The 23,916-nt window shown below is 46.2% G+C and overlaps 1 protein-coding gene across 4 annotated transcripts in view; it reads left to right on the top strand.

Annotated features, from left to right (window-relative positions):
- The window catches only part of ATF6 (activating transcription factor 6), a 142,576-nt gene that overhangs the window by 74,516 nt on the left and 44,144 nt on the right, over positions 1-23,916 (top strand). For 3 of the 4 annotated variants that reach the window (XM_084867062.1, XM_084867064.1, XM_084867065.1), the window contains 4 exons: positions 358-471; positions 1,771-1,870; positions 8,848-8,915; positions 10,514-10,628. In XM_084867062.1, the coding sequence (XP_084723188.1) occupies positions 358-471; positions 1,771-1,870; positions 8,848-8,915; positions 10,514-10,628 (397 nt within the window). The remainder of the gene's footprint in view (positions 1-357; positions 472-1,770; positions 1,871-8,847; positions 8,916-10,513; positions 10,629-23,916) is intronic. The other variant, XM_084867063.1, reaches the window with a different exon arrangement.

The raw sequence follows: 23,916 nt of genomic DNA, 5'->3' as shown, positions 1-23,916 counted from the left end.
TGTCCTTCCTGTCAGTCAGCAGGGACTTTCCGTTTCCTCGTCACTGTGCCTCCTCTGTCTCAGTAGCACTGTGTGTGCCTTGAGCTTACTGCACACTTGAGCCACATGTTATTACATGCTCTGACACATAATAATTGCTCAATAAATGGTGTCTGGATAAACAGCTTACAAAATGACATATGTGATGTGTGGTCTATACTTCCCTCCTTTTCTGTTACATTTGCTTCTATCTTATAGTATGTTCTGTCTGTTACGTTTTTGTTTTCATAAAAAGTTAATATTAGCGATAGTCTTCTTATTGCAAAGTTCTTGGGAGTTTAGGATGCAAGGAGAGATGTGTGCGTTTATTTGTTTCAGCTATGACCATTCTGTCTCCAACGACAAAGCCCTGATGGTGCTGAGTGAGGAGCCAGTGCTGTATCTCCCGCCCCCTCCATGTCGGCCACTCATCAACACCACAGAGTCCCTCAGGTCAGTAGGCCTATGTTTGCTTTGGGGCCCAGGAAAGGATTCAGGTCGAGTAGCTGGGAGAATCTGTCAGTTGCTCGTTAGGTAACCACAGGCATGTCTGGTATCCCCACCAATGGATCAAGATGGTGTGCTCATTCCATGTGATGGTATTGGGGGTGCAGACTTCAGACTTCTCCTTTGAAAACCAGGGTGGTTTAACTAATAAAAGAGGAATATGCAAATTGTCCGGGACGCTGTCATACTAACAGTAACAACCAGCAGGCTGCGTGGGGTAACCAGGCTGGCAGGGGGAGCAGTTGAGGGTGACCAGGCCGGCAGGTGAATAGTTAGGAGCCAGCAGTCCCGGATTGTGAGAGGGATGTCCAACTGCCGGTTTAGGCCTGATCTCCGGCAGTCGGCCATTCCCCATGGGGTCCCGGATTGGAGAGGGTGCAGGCTGTGCTTAGAGCCTCCCCTGTCCCCCCGTGCACAAATTTGTGCACCGGGTCTCTAGTGTTAATATAAAAATTCAGGTAAGTGTTAGACTGGTGGGTGATGACCCCCCAGTGGAAGGGCCCTTTTTCTCATGAGGAAGATGATCATTGGAATACATGTGACTCTGCGGACACTTCCCACCATGCACTTAGCTGCTTCTCCCTTATTTTTTTTCTGTGATTTTGGACCCTACCCTTGAACTTCAGAAACTGCTAATGTTTTTATGTGACTAGTAGTGACCCAGCTGAGATAAGGAGACATGGTCACACTGCTTCTCAGCTGCTCCTGAGGAAGGACAACAGAGTGCAATTCCAGCAGAACCAGGCTCTGTACATTGCTGGGTGGAAAATTGGAAAACTGGGATTATAGTACCTTAACATTTCCTCTGTACCTGTCTCCACTGCACCTGCCTCCACTGCACCTGCCTTCTCCATTGTGCCTGTTTGTATCCACTGTGCCTGCTTCTACTGAACCTTCCCCATTGCACCTGTCTGTCTCCACTGCACCTTCTCCACTGTGCCTGTAGTGGCCCAGGAGTAGGAACAGGAAATACTTTCATCCTCCATTTATATGTGGGAGGCATTAGACTATGGTTTTCTTTGAATTTTGATCTCATGACTGAGGAGGTTAGCATATAGCAATTCATGGCTTATTAAGAACAACTGAACTTTAAGTATCTTAGCTTTTTCAATTCATAAAGTAATGTTGAATCCTCATGCACTTGGCATACTTGTTGGAATCTATAGAATGTGGTTAAACTTATTTCTAAATGGGTGAGACATTTACTTCTGTGTAATGTACGAAACTAATGAGGCTGTTTTACAGGTTAAATCATGAACTTCGAGGCTGGGTTCACAGACACGAGGTGGAAAGGACCAAGTTGAGAAGAATGACGAACACTCAGCAGAAAACACACATTCTTCAGGTGGGCTGTCTTCCCAAGGGGCTGGTGCCTGCTGGGAGGCTTCCCCCAGCTGCTGCTCTGTCCCTGGAAGATTTGGGAAGCCTGGCCTTTAGCTGCCTCCCACGACCTCCTGTGCTCCCTCTGCAGGGCCGCCAGCACGGGTCAGGCTGCATGCTCTCAGATTTCCTGTGCAGCCCACTACTGCTTCCTGCTCTCACCCCCAAACTTGCTTTCAAGACATCCATACCAAATATTTGGGCACGAATGGTATAATAGAAAATACTGTATATCTTTTTTTTCTTAGAGCTTTTAAAAAAAGAGGGTGTTGAAGCACGGGCAGCTTGGAAAGTAGGCCCTCCCCATGGAGGGTGTCCCTGAACTTCTTTAGGACCCGTGTAGGTGGCGTGTTCATTGTCACTCCATCATTCCTCAGCTGTTCACCACAGCACCCGGCAAGCATTTCCTGTGCTGGCAGCACAGGGCAGGTGCTTTCCCAGATGCTGGGGCTGCAGCAGTTAGTAATCCAGTCCCTGCCTTCGTGGCACTTACATTCTGGTGGGAGAGAAAAACAGCAAGCATACAAATGTTTCAGTGACCTCAGGGTGAGAGATGTGCCCTCAAAAGAAGCCGCAGGCTGGAGGGGAAAGTGAATTGAGACATGGTGACTGTTTTAGAGTGGGTGTTTAGTGAAGGTTTCTCTAGAGTAGGGGTGTCGAACTCAATCAGAGAAGGGGCCAAAATCTAAAATCCAGCCTAAATCGCGGGCCGAATGGTTTACTGAACAGTCATAAACTGACAATGTCATAAACTGACAGCGGAGTGCAGTGATGACAGCGCGGTTCGGGCCACATTGCAAGGCCTGGCGGGCTGGATTTGGCCCGCGGGCCTTGTGTTTGACACATGTGCTCTAGAGAGATTCCACTCGAGTGAGGTATTGGCAAGGTAATTAACACTGGCAGATGTAACATCTGGCCTCAAATTCTCAGTAGCTTAATGGAATAAAAATTTGTTTCTCACCCTCACACAATCTGATGCACATGCGCATGGTTTCCTCTGCACAGTGACTGAGAGTCCAGGTCTAGATGAGCTCAGGTTCTGATATCCTTAGTTTCTAGGATTATCCAGTGTGTGCCACTCTGGCCTCTCTAGTACTATTTGTTCACGGATCATGGCAGCTTGATTGGTGGTTAGTACTTCTGGAGGCTCCTGACAGTCACTGCCAGTGTTGCAGGCAGTGCAGCGTCCCACAGTGGCTCCTGGCATGGCGTGCAGCAGACAGTCCCCAGGAACTCCCGCTCTCGCAGCTGCTTGTTGGCCACCGTGGCCAGAGGAGAAGTGCTCTGTATCCTTCCGCTTCCAATCTGGGGCAGCGAGCACAGCTGTGGGCAGGAGCAAAATAATATCCAGATCTGGGAGAAAACCAAGATGGCGGCCTAGGTAAGCGCCAAAACTGCCAACTCGCACAACAATTTTAAAACAACAACTAAAAGACAGGACATCATCCACAACCACAGGAAAACTGGCTGAGTGGGAAATATACAACTAGAAAGAAGGAGAGAGGCTCACGGATCAGGGGAGCCACAAAGCGCTGAGGTAGGGAGCCGTGCGCACAGAGAGGAAAGGCGGCTGAGTGCCTGGCTGGCAGGAGAGGAATGGAAGCCCCTGATTGCACTGAACCCCAGCCCCGGCCGAAACCCTGTGGACCCAGGCTCATACGGGTGGAGTCTGGACTGTAGAGAAAGGCACCCTGAGACTCAGAGACTGGGAAACTTGGAGGAGCCGGGAGCCGCAGCGGGCAGAGTCTAGAGTTATGCGCGAGTGAGTGCACGAAGAGAGATATGACTGTGGAGGTTGCTCCAGTTTCTCCATAGTGGAAGGGGTTGGAAGCTCCTGACTGCACTGAATTCCAGTTTGGACTGCACTGAGCACTGAAACCCAGTTCAGGGTGAGCCCCTGGAGCACCCACACTCTTACAAGGGGAATCTGGACTGTCAGGCAGAAACTCAGGGGATCGTGGAAGGCAGAGGTCTGAGGCACGCACACAAGGGCAGGGGTACGCACACAAGGGCAGGGCTGACGGGAAGCCAAGACTGTCTGCTCATCCCTGAGACTCCGCCCCATCCAAGCTGAGCTCAGAGGCTTTTGTACTTTTGAAAGTCTGATCCTATTAAGACTGTCTCCAATACAGAAGGTATCCGGCATAGACACAGCTGATACTCACCTCCAATTGGCCTGGAGGTCAATTCCTCCCAATGATACCAACAACAATCAAGACTTAACTACAACAAGAGTGTACACGCAGTCCACAAAGGGGAGCACCAAGAGTGTCTACCTCAGGTAACTGGGGAGGCTGACCCACTGGGCCATATGGGACACCAAGCACACAAAGCCACCCTACCAACTCAGGGAAGCAGCGAAAATGCCGAGACAAGGAAACAGATCTCAAACGAAAGAAATGGAGGAGAACAAAAGACTGGATATAGAGTTCAAAACCACGGTTATAAGGTTTTTCAAGAATTTTCTAGAAAAGACCAATCAATTTAACGAGACCCTCAAGGATATGAAAAAGGACAACTATTATAGAAATTAAACATACACTGACTGAAATAGAAAATATTATACAGAGACCCAACAGCAGACTAGAGGAATGCAAGAATCAAGTCAAAGATTTAGAATACAAATCTAAAGGCAAAGAACACTCCTCTGGAGAATCAAGAAGAGAAGAGAATCCAGAAAGTTGAAGATAGTGTAAGGAGCCTCTGGGACAACTTCAAGCAAACCACCATCAGAATTATGGGGGTGCTTGAAGAAGAGAGAGAGCAAGACACTGAAAACCTACTTGAAGAAATAATGACAGAAAACTTCCCCCACCTGGTGAAAGAATTAGACTCACAAGTCCAAGAAGCGTTTTATGTAAAATCTCATTTCCAAACAAAAGGAATCCAAAGAGGACCACACCAAGACACATCATAATTAAAATGCCAAGAGCAAAAGACAAAGAGGGAATCTTACAAGCAGCAAAAGAAAAACAGTTACCTACAAGGGAGCACCCATACGATTATCAGCTGATTTCTCAACAGAAACTATGCAGGCCAGACAGGAGTGGCAAGAAATATTCAAAGTGATGAATAGCAAGAACCTACAACCAAGATTACTCTACCCAGCAAAGCTGTCATTCAGAATTGAAGGGCAGATAAAGAGCTTCACAGATCAGAGAAAGCTAAAGGAGTTCATCACCACCAAACCAGTATTATATGAAATGCTGAAAGGTATTCTTTAAGAAGAGGAGGAAGAAGAAAAAAGTTAAAAATTATGAACAACAAATACATATCAACAAGTGAATCTAAAAGTCAAGTGAATTAAAAATTAGAGGAACAGAATAAACTGGTGAATATAATATAATCAGGAGCAAAGAAAGGGAGTGGATTGATAATTATCAGGAGGAAAAGGGTGTGGGGGTGCAGGAAGAGACTGGATTAAAATCGTACACCTATGGATGAGGACAATGGGGGGGAGCGGTAAGGGCAGAGGGTGGGGTAGTAACTGGGTGGAAGGGAGCTATGGGGGCAAAAAGGAGAAACAATTGTAATAATCCGTGCAATAAAGGTTTATTAAATTTTAAAAAAAAAATAGTATCCAGAACCCTGATGGCTAAACGTGCGGCAGCATCATTTTGGGGCTTGCGTCCTTGCTGTGCAGGTAAGAGCGAGAATTGCACAGCTGATGCATGGGCTTTATGACTCAAGATTGGCCTGAATGAGTTGCTTTACTTTATCTTTTGATATAATTTCTTGTGATTGTATCCTGTTCATTAGATGAATAAATAGAACTTACTGTGTAAGGGTGGTTGATGTTCCATATTCTGGAAGGAATTTTAATGCAACAAAGGTAGTTTTGTTTAATTTTACAGCCTTGAAACATTTGAGGGAGATTTGTAGTTTAGTTCTGTCCCTTTCTCTGCACCTTGGGTGCATGTCTGTCTGTGTGAGGTCCCGCAGAACTGTCCGCTGCACGGATGGAGGTCAGAAATGTGGGCCTGAAAGACGGTGGGGTGGGGAGGACCTGTGTTAGCTGAGGGGCCAAGTCCCACTCAGTCAGAGGAGGAAAGGGTCCTCGCTCAGGCTGCTGTACACACCTGAGCTCACAGCATTCCTCAACGCACCTCAGCACCGACCCTGCAGCTGCTCTGCCTAGTTCCCTTCCCCCTCCCAACCTTTCCTTCACATCTCCCCTCTCGGATGCTAGATGCACCCAGGAGTACACTAGATATTTTGATACTGACATTTCTTTGAAATTTCTGTCATTTCTAAACTTTATATTCATGGTTTGGCTTGTGTCATTTTATAATTCTACCTCTTCCTAGACTGAACTTTTAGAAAAGTTAGAGGGTCAACTCAGTGAAAATATTTTTCAAAATGAAAGCAAAATAAAGATGTTTCCAGGTGGATGAAACTATTACACATTGTCTGTAGAAGATCTGCATTGTAAGGAACACTAAAAGAGGATGTTTGGACAAAAGGAAATAGGCTCAGGTAGGATTGGTGAATGTTGGTGAAAATAAATGCCCCTTGAAGTGTCTTTATTTGTGTTTGTATATAAATGTCTTTAGGAGACTTTTTTTTTTTTTTTTTTTTTTTTAAAGCAAAACAGGGTTTTGTGTTTTGTAGGGTTTACAGGTTATGTAGGAGTAAAATACACAACAATAAGAACAGGAAGGTATAGAGGCAGTAAGTACAGTATGCTGTTACAAAGTTTTTATATGTTCAAATAATACTTCAAGGTTGGCTATAGTAATTTAAAGATCAAAGTATAGTATCAAGAGCAACCACTAAAAACTAACACAAAGAAGTACAACCATAAAACCAGTACAGGAAATATAAATGGAATACTAAAAAAAATTCATAAGAAAGCAGGAAAGAACAAACAAAAAGCAAATAGAAAATACATACCACGATAGTAGACTTAAGCCCAGCCACATTTGCAATAAAATGTAATAAGGTAAATAAACCCATCAATTTAAAAGGAGAGATTGTCAAACTAGGTTTTTTGAAAGGTAAGACCCAACTATATGCTGTTTGCAAGAAATAACATCTCTCTATATAAAAGGCTAATATGCAAAGTGTCCCCTCAGGAGTTCAACTGGAAGACTGGGAGTTTGATTGCTTGCTATGATGTGCGCTGACCACAAGGGGGTGGCACAGAACATGGCAGTGACCAGCAGCAGTGGTGGAGCGCTGAGGGAGCGAGGGAAGGAGGAGGCGGGGAGGCATGGAGGCAGGGCCCTTATTATTGGCCCTTATCACTGGCCAGGCCTAGGGGCCCTATCTATGCATGAATTTTGTGCACCAAGCCTCTATATAATAAAAGCCTAAGTGACGATTATGGCAGAACGACCTGAATGACCACTTGCTCTGATGTGCACTGGCTACCAGGGGCAGATGCTCAACACAGGAGCTGCCCCCTGGTGGTCAGTGCACTCCCACAGGAGGAGCAGCCGCTCAGCCAGAAGCTGGGATCACGGCTGGTGAGTGCAGCAGTGGTGGGAGCCTCTCCTGCCTCCACAGCAGCGCTAAGGAGCAGTGAGCTGAGTGATAAGGAACGAGGGATCCTGGATTGTTTGAGATGTCTGACGGCTTAGGCCAGCAGTCAGACATCCTCCGAGAGGTCCCCGACTGCGAGAGGGGCTAGGCTGAGGGACCCCCCCCCCCCCTCCAGTGCACGAGGTTTGTGTAACGGGCCTCTCATTTTATATATAAGCACACACAGATGAAAAATTAGTGGGTGAAAAAGTGTGATACTATGCAAAGATTAAGTACTAGAAAGCTGCCAAAACTGGTTTGGCTCAGTAGATAGAGCGTCGGCTTGCGGACTCAAGGTTATCAGGTTCGATTCCAGTCAAGGGCATGTACCTTAGTTGTAGGCACATCCCTAGTGGGGGGTGTGCAGGAGGCAGCTGATCGATGTTTCTCTCTCATCAACGTTTCTAACTCTCTGTCCCTCTCCATTCCTCTCTGTAAAAAATCAATAAAATATATATTTTTAAAAAGTATTAGAAAGCTGCTGTGGCTACATTAGTCAGACAAACTAGACTCCCAGTCAGAGAATTTTATAAGAAGAGAAGATGGAAATTTCAGAGTGATGAGAGTACGCTTAATCAAGAAGACAGAGTTCTAAATACATAGGCTCTTAATAAAAGCTTCAACATGCGTAAAGCACAATGGACGGGACTAAATGGAAAAGTGGACAAATCTACAACAAAATGGAATGTTTTATGTAAAAGCTCATTTCCATGTTACTATCTACCTCATGTTTTTGCTGATTTTCACCTTTTGTCCAATCCCTGTAGCTACTAATGCCAAAGCTCTACTAGTTTTTCAGAGGTTTCTATGTTAACTGGTGTTAAGTCTTTGATAGCTAAATGGCTTGTTCAGTTCTACTTGCCTAATGTCTGTGTGAGTCGGTTTTCACAGCCTGGTCATGTCTGAGTCTAGGGACAAGTCTTGCTTATTTTGGGGAGCTCTCCTTACTGATGCTGCATCCACAGCTGTATTTAGCATGAAGGGTTTTGCGTTTAACCCAGTAAACAGTAGGATCTAGCTTTATTAAGGATCTTCTGCACTGCAGGAACGAAATTTCCATTGGGAAAATAATTATTTTAGCAAACATAAATTGTTATATTTCCAATAATACTTATCTGACCTGGTCATAAAACTTGTGATGCTTGGACTAAGCTTTCGGGCTATTTAAAAAAAAAACCTTTATGGGAAGTGTCTTAAATGTCACCCTCCATAAGACACATCCCTCAGTCCAGAATATGATCACAGGAGTTCTGATTTCTGTCTTGGCATTTGAGTCATATAAACTCAATATGTCAGACTACTCATGAAAAAACTATACAAATGCTTTAATGTGAGTTCAGTAAACATAAATGCGGAATGAGTTGTTATCGGAAGGTCTTCATATGGTTTCATTACAATAAGTCCTTTGTTCTCTCCCAGGGCGCTCTGGGACAGGGCTCCGGCTCTCAGCTCGTGGCTGTCCAGTACACAGAGACCACCAGCATCAGGTGAGAGAATGTGGCTGCACCTGGTCATGGATTCTGTATCTGTGAACCCACCTATTAGCTAAGATGTCCTTGTGACCCCAAAATCAATATGCAAATTGCTTTCTCGGTCGTTTGCAAATGCGTGTAGCTGTTCCCAGGTGAGGGTCACCAGGGCAGCGCCCTGCTCCTGGGGCAGGCGTCTTCCCAGGTATCAGTGCCATGGTCCCTATATCCCTATGCTTTTTGTTGGCAATTTCACCATTTAAAACGGTTAAGTGCCTGCCGGAGTGCTGGTGTTGCCAGGCGTGGAGGCCAGATTGGTGACCTGGAGAAAGGGCTTGTTGGGGAGCTGCAGTCAGGCCCGAGCCACCCAAGGTCAGAGTTAGCGAGCAACAGTACACGGTCAGAAGGTGTCTGAACAGAACACAAAACCAGGTGACACGTTGGTCAGTTGATGACAGCGCTGCAGCCAGGGGCTTGCTGACCCTGCTGTCCCTTCGGGAGTGGTTCACTGTTTGCTGAGCCTGTGTCCACAGAACGTAAGTGTCACAAGGAATAGCTGATGGTATATTCAAGACACTGTAGACAAATGGCCTACTGAACAGATGGAATTATTTCAGAGGAAGTTCTTATGACTCACTTTTAATTAATTTCCTTTTAGGCCCCTCTTTTCTCCTAAGTTAACAAAGATTAACTGAAAAAATAAATGCATTGAAAACACAATAGAAAACTGTAGAAAAAAAATGTAAGCTTTCTTTTGGGAGAAAAATAAGCATTATTTCTTTAACTCCTCTTTAACCTATATGTGCCGGCTTTTGGGCTGAACAGTGAAAGACCCTCATTGCCGAGAATGCGTCCCTGAGTGTGAGTGGACCTGGGGCCGGGCGCGGGGTGAGGCGCTGAGCGGCTGTCCTGGCTCTGCAGGAGCGGGCAGAGCAGGCCGGGCGTGTCATGCACCGTCTCAGCCTCCACCCAGTTGCATCCTTTTGTTGAGGAAATGGGGTTGCTCAAAGCTGGACACCCCCTGGAAGAGGAGGGCAGGCACTCAGCCAGGCCTGCTGTTCTCCAGTCCCAAGCCGGCGGCAGGAGCAGTGCTGTCCTCAGGCGTGGCTCTCAGAGAGCAGCATCATGCACGCACGCACGCATGCACGCTGCGCCAAAAGCTGCTGGCGGAGGCTCCGTGACCTCCACGTGCTTCCCAGCACACATGACTATCTGGGACGGCTTAGAGCAGGGTTCTTCAAACTACGGCCCGCGGGCCACATGCAGCCCCCAGGGGAGTCTGATCCTGCCCGCCAGGTTTTTTGGGCAGTGAGCGCAGCCAAGGTGTTACAGTAGGGATTAGTAGTTCATATAGTCCGGCCCTCCAGCTCTCTGAGGGACCGTGATCTGGCCCCCACTTTAAAAAGTTTGAGGACCCCTGGCTTAGAGGCTTGACTCAGAAGCGACTCAGCCTCAGTGAATTGATCTTACAGATATCTGACTGTGGGCTGTTCAGACTGTTCTAGAAAACTGCCCAAGGCTGCTCGTGTTTGGTTGAGATTCCGTAGGCAGATGCGGCTCAGATGGATACTGCTGAGACGTGTGCCAATCTGCTGTAACATGCCCTCCTCTCTCAGCAGGCCCTCGGGGAGAGAGCTCCAAGTGTACTACGCCTCCCCCCGAAGCTACCAGGACTTCTTCGACGCCATCCACAGGCGGGGAGACACGTTTTACGTCGTGTCGTTTCGAAGGGTAAGTGCGTTGGGGAGGTTAAAGGTCACATTTCGAGCACCCGCCCTGCACAGGCGGCGGCCCTGGAGAGGGAGCCGTGGGAGCGTCCGAGCTGGCGCAGTGCTGCAGCTCCTGCCTGACCCGCTGCCGCCTCGGTGGGCGTGGGCTTGGTGCCAGGTAGGGATGTGCTTTAGGCAATGTAAACGCCTCCCTGATGGCATTGTCATCCCCTAGCCATACTGTTTAAGACCAAGGGGGCGGTAAAAAAACATACAGGTTTCTGTTAGGCTTGTGGTGGGATTCCCAGCAGGTAATGAGAAATTTAAGTCGAGTTTCAGGTGGCCAGGGCCTGGGTAATGCAGTGGCCGTGGGCTGGGGAGTGCAGTGGCCATGGGCTGGGGAGTGCAGTGGTCCTGGGCTGGGGAGTGCAGTGGTCCTGGGCTGGGGAATGCAGTGGTCCTGGGCTGGATAGTGCAGTGGCCGTGGGCTGGATAGTGCAGTGGCCGTGTGCTGGATAGTGCAGTGGCCGTGGGCTGGGGTGTGCAGTGGCCGTGGGCTGGGGAGTGCAGTGGCCGTGGGCTGTTTGGTTCTGGGTCCTGAGGTTCTTTTCCTCTCTCTCCTTCAACAGATGTTTATTCCTGTTAGTGAAGGGTGTGTCAGACACTAGGCAGGTTATGTAAAAGTCAGTGTTTATATGAGCACTTCTGAATGTTACACGTTAAAGCAAATGGAAAAACACATGGTTTATTTCATTTTTACTACAAAACGAAAACATATTCTTCATGGAGTTGCCGTATGAATACCTCTGTGCTGTCTGTTAAACCAGAAACAAACGGATGAGCTAGAATTGGTGGTTTGTGTCCTAGGTTTTCCTTTTCTCATATTTCTTTGGGAACGTGGAGGGTGCGGATCCAATCAGCGTGTTCCAGCAGCGGCGGTCCACAGTGCACTGTCTGCTCTGTCCCTCTGAGCTTCCCGGGAGCCGCTCTCTTCCTCAGGCATCAGTAGCCAGGTGCCTGGGACTGCAGCACCGCGACTGGGCCCTTGAACATGAGGGAAATCAACCTTCCATATGTTCTGGCCTTGGACCCAGGCTGTGTTCTGCCAAAGCAGCAGCCAGCCGCTCAGCAGCAGGGGGCAGTCGAGAGTGGGTTTCCTGATGACTCAGCAATGGTGCCGGCTGGTAGAACCAGTGTCTGCTTTAGGTCCACACAGTCCTGTTCACATAGAGGAACAGGAAACTTAAACATGGTCCAGCGCCAGGAGTGTCTTAGGATGAGTGCATTCACTGCAATGCACTCATCCTGAGACACTCCTGGGTCTCAAGATGAGTGCATTGCAGTGAATGTGACAGAAGCTACCCCAGAGGGAAGTGTGAACACTCAGGCAGCAGAACCCTTAGGTGCAGGATGCTTTCTCTGCCGCTTCATCAGGACAGGAGAATCAGCGGAGCCGCTGTGCAGCCACGGGCTGCAGTCGGGTGAGCAGTGGGCCCCCAGGAAAGAGGACACGTGCTTGTTCCTGTTTGTTCAGGGATGTTCTCATGAAGGAAGGGGATGGAGTTCTTCTTCAGTATGTGCTTCACACGCAGCCTGTGTGGGGCCAGTGCCCATCAGTCTACATGCGGCCTGTGTGGGGCCAGTGCCCATCAGTCTACACGGCTGTATTTGTGTAGCCAGTGCCCATCAGTCTACACAGATGCATGTGTGTAGCCAGTGCCCATCAGTCTACATGGATGCATGTGTGTAGCCAGTGCCCATCAGTCTACACGGCTGTATGTGTGGAGCCAGTGCCCATCAGTCTACACGGATGCATGTGTGTAGCCAGTGCCCATCAGTCTACACCACATGTGTCAAACACAAGGCCCGCGGGCCAAATCCAGCCCGCCAGGCCTTGCAATGTGGCCCGCACCGCGCTGTCATCACTGCACTCCGCTGTCAGTTTATGACATTGTCAGTTTATGACTGTTCAGTAAACCATTCGGCCCGCGATTTAGGCTGGATTTTAGATTTTGGCCCCTTCTCTGATTGAGTTCAACACCCCTATCTACATGGATGCATGTGTGTAGCCAGTGCCCATCAGTCTACACGGCTGTATGTGTGGAGCCAGTGCCCATCAGTCTACATGCGGCCTGTGTGGGGCCAGTGCCCATCAGTCTACATGCGGCCTGTGTGGGGCAGTGGCCATCAGCTTACAGTGTGAAGAACTGTTGGAGAATTGTGGATCCCCGTAACCTCATGTTCTAGTAGAAACAGTGTTTTTCTCACCCGGGGAACTATAGGACTGTCCCTGTTTGGATTCTTAATTTCCGGGTGACTGATGATCACATCTCGGTGAGCTTCATTAGATAACAGTCTCTTTCTGGGTTTGTTTTCACAGCGGGGTGAGGAGTTAATTTTATTGTGATGACCATACAATGTGTCATGGGAAAGGAATTTGGTTCTTAAATCCTGGGTTATTCCTTTGTTTTTGCTGAAATGAAAATGAAAGAAGTAATGCTTCTTAACAGTCCATTGTTGAGTGTTAATTGTTATATTTAATGAACCCCTTTCCAAGACGCCCACCCCTTACATCCCCTTCTTGGGGCCTCCCACCCAGCTCGTTAGAGAAAGCTGAGCGCTTCCCCAGCACATTCTTGCTCCCGAGGGAGAGGTGCTTGTGTCCCTGCCTCTTCCGCGTCCCCCGTGGGCCTGCAGACCACGCCAGCTCATCCCTTTGACTCCACGGAAGTGTCACCCCACTTGGTGACCTACCTACTCGATTTAGTTCCGGGAATTCCAACTTGTCTCCCTGTCAGAGCTCCTCTTTCTCTCGCTCTGTGTCACTGTGATTTGGGGGAGGAGTGGTAAAATATAACTTTCCTTCCGATTGTTGAATGTGGTATAACTGATACATTGATAAGAAAAAGTCCAAGTTTAATGCGCCTTTGTCTTAATGCTCCACACAGCAGTGTGTTTGGGGAGGAGGGTTTCAGGAGCCCGGAACAGAAACGGTACTCACGAACAAAGCTGTAATTGGTCGGACAGGCAGGTGGCTGCGGGGTGTGAGGCAGCACTGGCAGGAAGGTGGGGGAGGGCACGTCTTTGTGAGACCACAGCGCACGCTGAAGACTGTCCAGCCACTGGCCCCGGAGAGGGAGCCTTCCCTGGCTGCTGCCCATCCCGAGCAGGCTCTCTGGCGCTGGTGACTGCGGAGGCCGCGTTAGCACCTCCCCCCTCCCCCTGCTTCTTCCCGTGAGACAGTGCTGCCAGTGGAGCACGCCTGACTTCTGTGACCTCTGTGTCCAGCACCTGACCCTTCTCATCTGTTTCACATGTGCACACAGCGAAACCTACACGTGAGAACCTAAGCTATCGCTGTGCCTGCCTCCAATGTCTCCCCCGTTAGGCATATATCATGTTTTCCAGAGCAAGTGCCATTTGGGTGTCATATAAAAACCCACTGTATGTGTCCTGTGGGCGGACTCTAAGGTAATCGTAGGTAGTAGGTCTCACTGTGATGGAAGAAGCACAGGAACCATCCCTCTGTCTCCTGGGTCATGGCGGCATGTGCCCTGGTCCTTGTAGCCGCTGTGGTCACTCCTGACTCTGAAGCAGCCCCTTCAAGCCGCTGCTGTCTTTTTCACACGTGGCTCCTTCAGGCTACCCAACAGCAGGAGCACCTGGACGTGTGTCTGGTTATTGCCTCGTGCACAGACTTGAGATCCCTGGCCACTCCCCGGGAGCAGGGAGGCAGGCTGGGGCCAGGCATCCTCTGAGGAGTGAGGGTGGCGGCTCTTAGGGCCTTCTGAACTGTCCACTACATTCTGCACCCTGGTTCTAAAGAACTTCTTAATTGTTCGATCTAAAGAGCTTGTCTTCTCATTCATCTCACAAGCCTCTTAAAAGCAGGATGAGCCTAATTGGCATGGCTCAGTGGTTGAGCATTGACCTATGACCCAGTAGGTCATGGTTTGATTTCTGGTCAGGGCACATGCCTGGGTTGTGGACTTGATCCCCAGTGTGGAGTGTGCAGGAGGCAGCTGATCAGTGATTCTCTCTCATTATTGATGTTTCTATCTCTCTCCCTCTCCCTTCCTCTCTGAAATCAATGGAAATATTAAATAAATAAATAAATAAATAAAGGCAGACAGTGCCACATGCTTTTTCATTACCACCCCTGACACTGTGCAATGCCTTCCCCTCAGGACAATAGTCGATGTGTGACTAAGAGAAGTCACAGTGATGAAGTTTGATGCTTTCCATCCTCATTTGATGGGTATTTTCACATCTAAGTTGTGTGCAAAAATGTGAACCTGTTGACTGGACCATGCAGCAGCTGAGGCAGAGCTGGGTTCCAGGGTAGCTCTGCCAGGCGGCTGGCCTGTTCCTGCCTCTGGATCCAGCTTCAGAGCCGTGGGAGTCAACCTGTGAAATGTACGTCTGTCCCTGTAGTGTGTGGTGCTAGCAACCCCAGTTTTTAATATTTGGCAAAAACATTTTGGCGTGGACTCTCCTTAGAGCTCACTGCTCTCTTTTATGGAGAAGGTTGGTGACCAGTGTCTGTGTGGGCTCAGGCATTGTGAGCCTGACATTTCCAACTTCAGACAAAGTACAGGAAAACTCTACTTTGTGCGCAGGAAGGTCAATGGTGATGTTCTTGGTTCAAAAGTTCATCCCCATCCAAGTCCTCGAGAAGAATGTCACAAAATAGCAGTGAGAACAGACAATAAAGAATTGTGGCAGAGTAAGTGGATGCTGCATGGACATGCTTCCAGGACCAAACTGGAATTACAACTGAAATATAGAAAATTTTCTAGAATAATCAACAGAGACTCACTGGAGAGAGCCCTAATAACAGAGGACCGAAAGTGGAGACTGTAAGGAGAGGAAACCAAGATGGCGGCATAGGGTAGAAACTCGAATGCAGCCTACCACAACAAATTTGAATTTAGAACTGGAAAACAGGGGAGGCATTGCCCTGAAGCACCAGAAGGCTAGCTGAGAGGAGGCTCTGCCATCTGGGAAGGAGAGAGAAGGTGCGCCAACCCTCAGAAACTGTGAAGGTACCGAAGAAACTGTGCGTGCGAAAAGGCACTGGCTTAATCCGGCGTGTGAAGAAGCCAGGCCGGGCTGAGTTCGCTACTGGCATACTCCTGGTGCGCGAAGAGGCCAGGCCGGGCTAAGTTTGCTACTGGCTTATTCCCAGCACGCAGAGAGGGCGGACAGCTAACTCGTGGCTGGCTTTCTTGTTAGAGAGGAAAACAGAATCACCCTATTGCTCTGATAGATGGCCCTAGTCTTGGAGAGGCCAGACTGTCAGGCAGCGGGCAGAGATCTCTCAGAGGTGTGTGAAGCCAGAGGCCATTACTGTGGGACTTGGGGAGGAGCCACTTGGGGAGAAGGCGACGGGAAAACAAAGCTTGCCTGCACCACCCCCAGACTCCACCCATCCAAGCTGAGCATGGAAGCTCTCCCAGAGGCTGGCTTTCTCTAAGGAGGGACTGGCCGGAATCTAAAGCTTGTCTGTGCCTTTACCAAAGAAGTGCGCGAGCCTGCAACCAGTCTGGTGAGACTCAACGTGAACAGGACTTTTCTAAGGCGAGACTGACAGGGAACCAAAGATTGCCTGCGCTACCCCGAGACTCCGCCCCATCCAAGCGGAGTACGGAAGCCTTCCTAGCTTCTGAGGAGACACTGCTAATTCTCACAGCCAATTGGCTTGGAGATCAAGGCTTCCCAGTGATAAGCAAGGCTTAACAACAAGACTGCACATATAGCCCACAAAGGGCTACACCAAGACTGTCCACCGCACAGGGAACTGGGACAGCTGTGCTACTGAGCTCTACCAGAACACCTAACACACAAAACTATTCCATCAAATCAGGAAAACAACTAAAATGCAGAGAAGAGGCAGGACACAAAGGAAGGAGATGGAGGAAAAGGAAAGAATGAACATTGAGTTCAAAACTACTGTTATAAGGCTTTTCAATAATATCCTAAAAAAGGCTGATAAAATAAATGAGACCTATGAGGATATGAAAAGGGAGCAACTAGAAATAATAAGGGATCAACTAGAAATGAAGAAAACATTGTCTGAAATAAAAAATATTACACAAAGTCCTAAAAACAGATTGGAAGATCTCAAGAATCAAGACAAAGATTTAGAACACAAAGAGCCAGAGGACACTCCTCCATGGAAGCAAAAAGATAAGAGAATCCAGAAAGTTGAAGATAGTGTAAGAAACCTCTGGGACAATTTTAAGCGAACCAACATCAGAATTATGGGGGTCCCAGAAGAAGAGAGAGAGCAAGATACCAAAAGAATACTGGAAGAAATAGTGACAGAAGGCTGATAAAATAAGGCTTTTTTTCTTCCCACCTGGGGAAAGAAATAGACTTACAAGTCCAGGAAGCCCGCAGAACCCCAAACAAAAGGAATCCAAGGAGTACCACACCAAGACACATCATAATTAAAATTCCAAGAGCAAAAGACAAAGAGAATATTAAAAGTAGCAAGAGAAAAGCAGGTAGTTACCTATAAAGGAACACTACGATTGTTAGCTGATTTTTCAACAGAAACCATGCAGGCCAGATGGGAAAGGCAAGAAATATTCAAAGTGATGAATAGCAAGAACTTACAGCCAAAAATACTCTACTCAGCAAAGCTATCATTCAGAATCGAAGGCCAGATAAAGAGCTTCACAAATAAAAAAAAAAGCTAAAAGAGTTCATCATCGCCAAACCAGAATTATGTGAATTGCTGAAGGGGTTTATTTAGGAAGAGGAAGAAAATAAAAATAAAAATTATGAACAACAAATACATAACTATCAACAAGTAAAACTAAAAACCAAGGGAATTAAAAAACCTGATGAACAACATTAACTATTGAATATAATAGAATCAGAGGTATGGAAGGGGAGTGGACTGATGATTCTCAGGGAAAAGGGGAGTGGGGGTGCGGGAAGAGACTGAACAAAAATTGTACACCTGTGCATGAGGACAATGAGCAATGGGGAAAGGAAAGAGGGTGGGGTGGGAATCTGGTGAAGGGGTGCAATTGAGGGGGGTGGGGGGGGAAGAGGAACACATTTGTAATAATCTGAACAATAAAGATATATTTTAAAAAAAGAAAAAGAAAATAAAAGAAAGTGGAGACTGTACAGCGAGTGGAAGGAGGCACGAAAGGACTGGCTGAGTTCCCACAGACAGCAACTGAAGGTCGGGAAAGATACCTCAGCTGTAGAGTTTGCCACTGGGAACTCTGGGGTCTAACACGCAAGCTGGGCGCCCCAGCAGAGAGCACCAGAACTGAGAAGATACCATGTAACATCTGGCTGTGAAAAGCAGCAGGATTGCTATCTGCTAGGGAGAGACAGCTGGAAATTCAGGCACCCTCTTAAAGGGCCAAAGTACAAAATTCCCTGTAGAGCCACTCACCTTGTGCTCCTGCAAAGGGAGGGCAGAGTGGACTGGAGCTGTGTGAGCAGAAGCCAGGATCAGGGGCTCTGGAGTTAGAGCTAGGAAGGCAGACACCCCGGCTTCCTGGGCTGAGCTATTCCCTCACATTGCGGAGGTCATCTTTCTCACACAGACATTTGCTATACAGGTGGCCTTGCCTGGGGGGAAGACAGGTGACCCACCCTCTTAGAAGTGATGTGGAGTTTCTGAGTCCAATTAAGAGACTAAGAATAACAATTAGCCTCCAGACAGAAGCAGTTGCCCCACCAGGATGATTGCCTGAGGGAATCAAGATGGAATCTGATCAGTCTGTAGACAGAGGCATCTTCTGGAGGCTTTGAGTCTTTGCCTAATCCTGTGGTAGGCAAACTGCGGCTCTCGAGTCACTTGAGGCTCTTTGGCCCCTTGAGTGTGGCTCTTACACAAAATACCACAGGCTGGGCAAGTCTATTTTGAAGAAGTGGCATTAGAAGAAGTTTAAGTTTAAAAAATTTGGGTCTCAAAATAAATTTCAATTATTGTCCTGTTGATATTTGGCTCTGTTGACTAATGAGTTTGCCAACCACTGCTCCTAACCTAATTAGTCAGAAACAGCGTTTGATACTGTCCTGCACTTGAGATTGAGAGGCATAGCAGATCTACCTCATACATAGTCACAGTCCGAAATAGGCAGCCAAAATGAGGAGACAAACAACCCACAAATGAAAGACAAGAGAATTCTTCAGAAGAGATAAATGAAATGGAGATAAGAAATGTTTCTGATATAGAATTCAGAATAAAGATGCTCAACAGCATGAGAAAAGATATAGTAACTATGAAAACAGAAATAAAGAATGTGATAGCACAAATAAAGAACACATCGGAAGGAGTACACAGCAAATTAGGGGAAACTGAGGATCAAATCAGTGAATTAGAAGACAGGGTTGAAAAAAATCATTCAGAGAACCCATAAAGCTGACACGTGATTTCTCATCAGAAACTCTGTATGTCAGAAAGGATGGCATGAAGTACTCAAGGTAATGGAAAGCAAGGATCTGAAACCAAGGTTACTATAACCAGCAAGGCTATCATTCAAAATAGATAGTCAAATAGCTTACCCGGGGGGTGGGGGGTGGGGATGGGGGGGTGGGGGGGGGAATGGCTAAAGGAGTACATCACCACCAAGCCAGCATTACAAGAAATGCTAAAGGGACTGCTGTGATGAGAAGAAGAGAGAGAGAGAGAGAAACCTAGGCATACAGAATTAAAATGGCAATAAATAAGTACTACCAATAATAACCCTGAATGTAAATGGATTAAATGTTCCAATCAAAAGGCATAGAGTAACTGAATGGATACAAAAACATGACCCTACTATATGCTGTCTACAAGAGACCCACTCAGAACAAAAGACACACACTGGATGAGAGTGAAGGGATGGCAAAAAAATTTCCATTCAAGTGGGAAAGAAAAAAGCTGGAGTAGCAATACTCACATAGACAAAATAGACTTCATAATGAAGGCCATCACAAGAGACAACATAGGGCATTAAGTAATTGTAAGGTTTGAGGCGCAGGAAACTGACTACCAAGGAGTTTTAAAGTAAAGTTTATTCCCCAGTAATGAACGGGACTCATTACGGAGGTAGAGAAATCAGAATTGAAGGAGTTGGGAGGGGGGATGGACCCAGCCGGGCTGCCACCTGGACATGGAGGATCAGCAGCACGTGGCTGTCTGGGGGTCTTTTTAAGGGGAGGAACAGGAGAGGTTTGGACCCAAGGCAGAACAGGAAGGGGTGGGCTCCAGGATACTTTGGCAGGCGCTGATTGATGGCTCAATGGCTTGGAGATGTCTCTGTGACAGATGGAAGGCTTCACAGGGGAGTTTTACCAAACGTCCAAAGAAGAACTGACACCTATCCTCCTCAAACTGTTCCAGAAAATCCAAGAGGAAGGAACACTCCAAGCTCTTTTTATGAGGCCAGCATCCTGATTCCAAAACCAGATGAAGACTCTACCAAGAAAGAGAATTACAAGCCAGTATCTATGATGAACATAGATGCTAAAATCCTCAACAAAATATTAGCAAATAGGATCCAGCAATATATTAAAAAGATCACACACCATGACCAAATGGGATTTATTCCAGGGATGCAAACCTGGTTCAATATTTGCAAATCAATAAATGTGATACATCACAAACTGAGAGATAAAAACCACATGCTCATATCAATAGGCACAGAAAAAGCATTCAACAAAATCCAACACCCATTTTTGATACAAACTCTCAGCAAAGAGGGAATAGAGGGAGCATATCTCAACAGGATAAAGGCTATATATGACAAACCTACAGCCAACATCACACTCAGTGGGCAAAAACAAACCATTTCCCCTAAGAACAGGAACAGGACAGCGATGTCCATTCTTATTCACCACTCCTATTCAGCACAGGAAGTCCTAGCCACAGCGTTCAGATAAGAAGAAGAAATAAAAGGCATCCAAATTGGAAAGGAGGAAGTAAAACTCCCATTTTTCACAGACAGCATGATATTGTACATAGAAAATTCTAAAGACTCCATCAAATAACTACTAGATTTAATAAATGAATTAGATAATGTAACAGGATACAAAAGCAACACCCAAAAATTTGATTTTTTTAATACACCAATAATAAATTCTCAGAAAGATAAACTAAACAAATTTCATTTATCATTGCAACAACAACAACAAAATTAAGATATTTAGGAATAAACTTTACCAAGGAGGCAAAAGACCTGTATTTAGAAAACTACGGACGTTGTAAAAAGAGATAGAAGATGATATAAACAAGTGGAAGAATAGACCATATTAATGGATTGGTAGACTCAACAAAATTAAAATGCCCATACTACCCTAGGCAATCAACAGATTCAATGCAATCCCTATTAAAATACCAACAGCATATTTCACAGATCTAGAACTAATACTCCCAAAAATTTATATAGAACCAAAAAAGATCTTGAATAGCTGCAGCAATCTTGAAAACAAAAAAACAAAGTTGGAGGAATCACAATACCAGATATCAAGTAATACTACAAAGCCAACGTTATCGAAACAGCCTGGTACTGACACAAGTACAGTCATATAGATCAATGGAACAGAACAGAGACCCCAGAAAGCGATCCAAGCCATTACACCAAATTAATATTTGACCAAGGAGACAAGAGCATACGATGGAGTCAAGACAGTCTCTTCAATAAATGGTGTTGGGAAAATTGGACAGATACATGCAAAAAAATGAAACTAGACCACCAACTCACTCCGTTATCAAGAATAAACTCAAAATGGATAATAAACTTAAATGTAAGTTGTGAAACCATAAAAATCCCAGAAGAAACCATATGTAGCAAAGCCTCAGACATTTCTTGTAGCAAGATGTTTACAGATACATCTCCTAGGGCAGTGGTTGGCGAACTCATTAGTCAACAGAGCCAAATATCAACAATACAACGATTGAAATTTCTTTGGAGAGCCGAAAACCGACTTCTGCGCATGGGTCACGAAGTTTCAATCGCACTGTACATGCACCGCCCGCACATGGTATTTTGTGGAAGAGCCACACTCAAGGGGCCAAAGAGCTGCATGTGCGGTATGGAAGCCCCCAGAACAACAGCAACGACTGTTTGCTGACCACTGTTCTAGGGCAAAAAAAAAACTAAGGAGAAAATAAACAAATGGGACTACATCAAAATAATAACACAATCAAAATACATAAAAAGCTTCTGTGCATCCCAACAAAATGAAAAGGGAGCCCACTGTATGGGAGAACATATTTGGCAATGATACATCTAGGAACAGGTTACTATCCAAAGTATATAAGGAATTCATACAATTTCACAATAGGAAGACAAACAACCCAATTAAAAAATGGGCAAAGGACCTAGTTAGACACTTCTTCACAGCGGACATACAGATGGCCAGAACCATATGAAAAAATGCTCAAAGTCCCTGATCATCAGAGAGATGCTAATTAAAAGGACAATGAGGTTTCACCTGACACCTGTCAGATGGCTATCATCAACAAATCAACAAACTGACAAGTGCTGGTGAGGATGTGGAGAAAAGGGAACCCTAGTGCACTGTGGTGGGAATGCAGACTGGTGCAGCCACTGTGGAGAACAGTGTGGAGTTTCCTCAAAAAATTAAAAATGGCCGAAACCGGTTTGGCTCAGTGGATAGAGCGTTGGCCAGTGGACTGAAAGGTCTCGGGTTCAATTCCGGTCAAGGGCACGTACCTTGGTTGTGGGCACATCCCCAGTAGGGGGTGTGCAAGAGGCAGCTGATCGATGACACTCTCTCATCGATGTTTCTGACTCTTTGTTCCTCTCTCTTCCTCTCTGTAAAAAATCAATAAAATATATATTTTTAAAATTAAAAATCGAACTGCCATTTGACCCAGTGATCCCACTTCTAGGAATATATCCTAAGAAATCTGAAACACTGATCAGAAAGGATATATGTACCCCTATGTTCATAGCAGCACAAGTTACAATAGCTGAGATCTGGAAACAGCCCACGTGCCCATCAGCAGACGAGTGGATAAAAAGCTATGGTACATTTACACCAGGGAATACTGTGCAGCAGTAAGAAGGAGGACCTTTCACCCTTTGAGACAGCATGGAGGGGCCTGGAGAGTATCATGTTAAGGGAATAAGCCAGTCAGAGAAAAACAAGTATCACACAATATCACTCATATGTGGAATCTAATGAACAAAATAAACTGTTGAACGAAGTGGATCCAGAAACATGGAAGCATAGAACAGAGTGTGGAATCTTGGAGGGAAGGCGGGGGAGGGTGAGGTGGTGGAAGGTAGTCAACCAATGACCTTGTATGCATATACACATGGCCCCTGGACACAGACAGTGGGGCGGTGAGGGCCTGGGCTGGGGGCAGGCTGGAAGGAGCGATAGAGGGAAAAGGGGACATATGTAATACCGTCAACAATAAAGAATTATTAAACAAACAAAGTAGTGGTATTTCCTACAGTAATGCCTCAATTAATATCTAAGACATGCTTAGAAGAATGGTTTATTTTCCTAAGGCATATTATTTATTTATTGGAAATTTCTGTTTAGTATATATACTTTTATGTAAAGTCTTCAGAGGCAAGAATGATTTCCTTAGTCTCTTTTGAAAGGGACATAGATCTCTTGTTTTGGGACTTTGCAGCTTACTTGGGTCTAAAGTTTGGGCATTTTGTTATCTATACTTTCATGGCCTTTTAGTCAAATTCTTTCTCTAGCTGGAGAAAAATGTGAATATATGAGTTTTGAAAAATACGTGCTTTAAAAAAATGTTTTATCTAAGAAGCATGACATAGATTTTTTGTTAATTTTTTTGGCTTTGGATATATATTTTAATACTGTCCCTCAGTTATCAGTTTTGCTTATGAAACTATTTTACTTAAATCTAAAAACTGTAGGTATTGTGATAAGAAGAGTTCCCAGTTTGATAGGTAAAAAATGCTACCAAACTACTATTTTGATTTGTACTTCCTTTCTGACTGGTGAGTTTAAGTTTCTTCCTCCCTCTCTCCCTTCCACTTCTGTTGACTTTATTGGGGTGAGATTGGTTAATAGTTACACAGGTGTCAGGTGTCCCATTGTATAACACATCGTCCACATGTTGTGTGTTCACCGCCCCGAGTCAAGTCTCCTTCAGCCACCATGACTCCTCCCTGTGCCCTCTCCCGCCCCCCATTCCCTTCCCCTGGTGTTTTTGTTTTTTTTGCTTAATCCCTTCAACTCTTCACCCAGCTCCCAGCCTCCCCGTCAATTGTTCAGTTACTGTGAAATGCACGCTCCCTCAGGTCTGAAGCGCAGTGTAACAACGTGCAGAGGTGTCTCAGCAC

Source organism: Pipistrellus hanaki (genome assembly GCF_964339955.1).
Source record: "Pipistrellus hanaki genome assembly, chromosome: 18".
NCBI lineage: Eukaryota > Metazoa > Chordata > Mammalia > Chiroptera > Vespertilionidae > Pipistrellus > Pipistrellus hanaki.
Note: the sequence above shows the minus strand (reverse complement) of the source record. Positions and strands in the feature narration are given on the sequence as shown.